Source organism: Triticum dicoccoides, chromosome 5A (assembly GCF_002162155.2).
Source record: "Triticum dicoccoides isolate Atlit2015 ecotype Zavitan chromosome 5A, WEW_v2.0, whole genome shotgun sequence".
In the NCBI taxonomy this organism is placed as follows: domain Eukaryota; kingdom Viridiplantae; phylum Streptophyta; class Magnoliopsida; order Poales; family Poaceae; genus Triticum; species Triticum dicoccoides.
This window is the reverse complement of record NC_041388.1, coordinates 534,557,486-534,561,649: the sequence shown is the minus strand read 5'-3', so window position 1 is coordinate 534,561,649 and position 4,164 is coordinate 534,557,486. Positions and strand designations below refer to the sequence as shown.

At 45.8% G+C, this 4,164-nt stretch overlaps 2 protein-coding genes across 2 annotated transcripts; both read left to right on the top strand.

Moving 5' to 3' along the window:
* The first annotated feature begins 280 nt into the window (after positions 1–280).
* LOC119299895 (protein MEI2-like 6) lies at positions 281–946 on the top strand. The gene has a single exon (XM_037577019.1). It carries the CDS (start codon positions 281–283, stop codon positions 944–946), a length of 666 nt encoding a protein of 221 aa, XP_037432916.1.
* On the top strand, positions 946–1,589 carry LOC119299894 (protein MEI2-like 6). The gene is made up of 3 exons (XM_037577018.1): positions 946–1,064; positions 1,172–1,307; positions 1,431–1,589. The coding sequence occupies exons 1-3, from the start codon at positions 946–948 to the stop codon at positions 1,587–1,589; spliced, it is 414 nt and encodes a 137-aa protein (XP_037432915.1).
* The last annotated feature ends 2,575 nt before the right edge of the window (positions 1,590–4,164 follow it).

Below are 4,164 nucleotides of genomic sequence, written 5' to 3'. Positions count from 1 at the left end.
TTCGATGGCAAACAAAGCATATTCACGGGGAGAGACCAAAAATCTGACGTCAGTCAGATAGCATTTCTCTAGTTTAATCGTTCGAGATATTTCTGAGAAGAAAAGAAAGAGAAAAAAATATCAGAGTATAATGTTGTAAAAGCTCAAAATGGGAGTGACCGACCGAGGGATGCAGTACAAGAACCGTCCTGCGCAGGTGCATCTCCAGTCTCTCGAGCCCACTCTCGTTCTTCCCACTCACTGCATCTGCACCGTTGAAAGAAGCAAGAGAAAAGAAGCCATGACTGCCTACTCAACCTCGCTCCTGCACCCTGCCGCTCCTGGGACCGGTCCCGTGGCCTTCTCCCCCTTTCAGCTCTGTTCCGCGGCTCCATTCGCCCTGCCGCTGTGCTGTCCCTTCCCGCCGCACTACCTGTACCCACCTCCCCCGCTGCCGCCTTCGTGCGGGCTGGCTGTCGGGTGCGACGGCTGGCTCGCTCCGATGGGTAGTGCCTACACCGTGGGGGTGCCCGCGTTACCGTTCTTGCCTTGGCTGCACATGCCCCCTCCGCCGCCTTTTCCGATGGTGCTGTACTACAACCCGGCCCTCAAGCCGCTGCTGCCGGCGACGCGCTGCAGCATCACGGAGATCGTAGAAGACGGCAACGTCGAGCCCCCGATGGCAGAGGTGGAAGACGAGCCCTCCCCTTGCTCGGTCCTCGCGCTCTGGAGGAGGAGCGCGGCGCTTCCGCCTCCGTCTTCCGGCGTCGCAGGCAGCAAACCACCCTTCGACGGAAGGAGCAAGAAGACATCCGTCATGATCTGCAACATCCCCAATAGTTTCATGTTAGTACTTCCTATATTTCTTGTTTCTTGCTTCAATCTTGCTGAGGTTCTTGATTGTACGGATGTTCTTGATTGTTGCTTCAAGTTTATTTTTTCTCCTCTCGAAGGAAACGAAGGTTGATGGCCATCTTGGACCAGCATTGCGCGGAGGAGAACAAGCTTCGATGTCGACCCCGAGGCGGCGGCGCCGCCGTCGCGAAGTCGGAGTACGACTTCCTATACCTTCCAATCGATTTTAGGTACTAGTACACCAATCCCCATCTTTGTACTAGTAGTCTAGTACTGCTCGTGTAGGGCTTTCGCTTGTTCTGAGCTTGCAGCTGACCACAACGTTTGCACTGGGCAGGACAAAATGCAACAAAGGCTACGCGTTCGTCAACATGACGACGCCGACGGCCGCACGGCGGCTCTACGCGTTCCTCCACGGCCACCACTGGGCGGGCTGCGCCAAGGTCTGCGAGGTCGTGCACGCCCACATCCAGGTACCCATCTTCTTCTCCGGCATGAACACTGGTATTCTAGTAGTAGTATACTCGAGTACCTGGATGTGCTAACGAAGCCAGAAATGGATGTTTGGTTGCTCCGGCCTGGATTTTGCATTTCAGGGAGTGGACGCGCTGGCGGCGCACTTCTCCCGCTCGCTATTCCCATGTGGCAACAACAAGGAGTTCCTGCCGGTGCGGTTCGGGCCTCCCAGGGACGGCCTCCGGCAGACGGCGGAGCGCACCATCGGCTGTGCGGTGGTCCGTCGTCGCCTCAGCTGACCTTGTTCGCTCGCTGCACACCGGCCGTGTTAGACCTCTATCTTGCATTCTATCTATTCCATGTCATGCCAATGCCAATGCCATCGATTGATAGAACGGGAGATGGAGGTTGGCTCAGTTATGAATTTCCATTCTCTCTCTAAAAAAAAGAGATATGAATTTCCATGGCTATTTCATGTTTTTAAGATGAATCTTCAGAAGCTAGTAGTAGTACTAATAGTCCAGGCAGGCGTACTACGAGTAGTCCAGTATTGGTAGCAGTATGCGTCTAGCCAGTGACGTTTAGCTCGTGGGCTATATCTGAATGTTTAATGTCTTGGGATCTCCCGTGTTATGTGCAGTAAAATTAAATGTACTGAAGCCTAGTGGAAGGAGCTTATTTATGTGCTAGACATAAGTGTGAGATGATTAACATTCTCATCTGTTTCTTTCTACCTTCGCCTTATTTTTGCTCCTTTGGGAGATTAACCTTTTATTCTTTACTGCACTAGTAGAGGTTCCTTGGTAGGGAAATACACTGGTGCTCTCGGTGCGAGCACTCTATATGAAAACATAATTTAGTAACTAAAAACAAGTCAAAAGATTTAGAAACTTTTCTGAAATTAAACATGATCAAGTATTATACTCGTATAAAAAGATTCGCTAGGGAATGACTTTCATTGTATTCAGGGAATACTATTCACGCAGTATTGTCTTCATAAATTGTTTTTTCCTTGAAGTCAACAAGAATCATTCCTTGGCCAAACTTTTTATACGAGTACACTACTAGATCGTGTTTGATTCCAAAAAGATTCAGATTTTTTTTGACTTTTTCTGATATATTTTTTTTTGCATATAAGATGGGTTGGCACCCGAGAGCCAAAATTTCGCTTCCCTGCTTAGTGTGTTGTTAATATGTACTCCCTTTATTCTAAATTACTTGTTTGGATTTGCCTAGATATGGATGTATCTAGACTCATTTTAGTGCTAGATACATCCGTATCTAGACAAATCTAAGACAAGTAATTCGAAACGGAGGGAGTAGGTAAGAAAAAGAAGCCTATCAATTTGTCGGTACCCATTCGTGCCAACCATACAAAACTTGTCATTTTGGTAAATTTTGGACCTAGTCTTTCAAATTTGAGAAAAGTACATCTCAACCCTTGACAGAGTCTAATTTGATCACTCAAATTCAATACCAGACAAGTTTCACCCCCCAACTATTGAAACCGCCACCTTGTTGTGAAACTGCTCGACAAAATTGCCACGTCATTGTAAAACTGTTGTGCATCTCCGTCATTACCTGATCTCCTCTTTCGACAAGCCCCGCCCCTCCTCTCCACCCAGAGCTCCCTCCGAAGTTTCTGGAGTCGTTCCTTTGTTGCCGTTCGTCCCCACGAGCTCTATGCCTCGCCGTTCATCGCCGACATCATAGTCAAAGCTCATGGGCCTCCGTTGCCACTCTAACCTCGACTCTGTCCACCGTTGGCCCTGCCGGCGAGTTTCCCAGAACAAGATGGCGGGGCACCCGAGCATCGTTAAGTGCGTGCATCTCTTCTCCTGGAGGTCACTGCCATGCACCATGTGTCCAGTGACGGAGTCCCGCCGAGCCCCTCCCAGCAATAGAAATTGCCACTAGACCACGTTTGGTCAAAACCATGTTGACTTAGCATGAATATCGCTTGGCTGATTCAAGGCACTAAATTTATCTGGTTTGAAGAGGTAAGGATGCAACTCGTCCATTTTTAGAGTTGACAGATCAAATCTAGACTCCACCAAGAGTTGAGGGACAAAATGTATACTTTTTCTCTTCAAAATTTGTCATTTTGGGGATCCAATATTTGAGTTGCCAAAGTTTACATGCCAAAATGTTGTGTTCTTTCGTGAACTTTTGCTTCGACGAAAAGCGTGGTTGCATGTCACTCGAATCTATTATGAAAATTCACAAAAAGTACAAAGCACTCCAAACACAATGAAATTTATATCAAGGTCCCTCGACCCCAACCTAGTAACTTAGGGCCTTTTTGATTCATAGAAAAATATATGCAATTTCAAAAATCATGAAATGGTGTATCCATTTGTTTTAAAGCAATACACATAGGAGAGGTATGTTTTCTTTTCGTTTAAGTTTTAATGGACGACAAAAGGAATTCCTCCTAACCAAACACTTGATTTCACGAAAATTGTGTTCTCACATCCGTTACTTTGCACATGCAATATATTTTATGTGTGTGTTGTTTTATTTTTCCATTCCAAATTTTGAAGATCATGTAAATCATAGAGGGCCTAGAATGATCCACTCAAAGAGTATGTGGGTATCAAATGATCATGTAAATTAGTGAGAGCCTAAAATGAACTACAAATCAAAGAGTATGTAGGTATCAAATTATATGACTAGACATGGTGAAATTTTACATTGGGCTTCTTTCATTCGTAGGATTGTAAAGCACAAAAATAAGAATAACCGGGATTTAATTGTTGGAAGCAATTGTAATTAGTACAAAACATGTTAGAGACATCACAGAAAAATAACAATTATAGAAAATGATTTAACAAATAAAAAATTCAGCAAAATGGAACACAATCGAGTCCTTAC

What these genes read in the sequence shown, in the direction of transcription:
- LOC119299895 (XM_037577019.1), top strand. Translation starts at nt 281, where the DNA reads ATGACTGCCTACTCAACCTCGCTCCTGCACCCTGCCGCTCCTGGGACC.
- LOC119299894 (XM_037577018.1), top strand. Translation starts at nt 946, where the DNA reads ATGGCCATCTTGGACCAGCATTGCGCGGAGGAGAACAAGCTTCGATGT. An exon ending in TACCTTCCAATCGATTTTAG is followed by an intron (nt 1,065 to 1,171) that starts GTACTAGTACAC and finishes TGCACTGGGCAG; the next exon opens with GACAAAATGCAACAAAGGCT. An exon ending in TCGTGCACGCCCACATCCAG is followed by an intron (nt 1,308 to 1,430) that starts GTACCCATCTTC and finishes TTTGCATTTCAG; the next exon opens with GGAGTGGACGCGCTGGCGGC.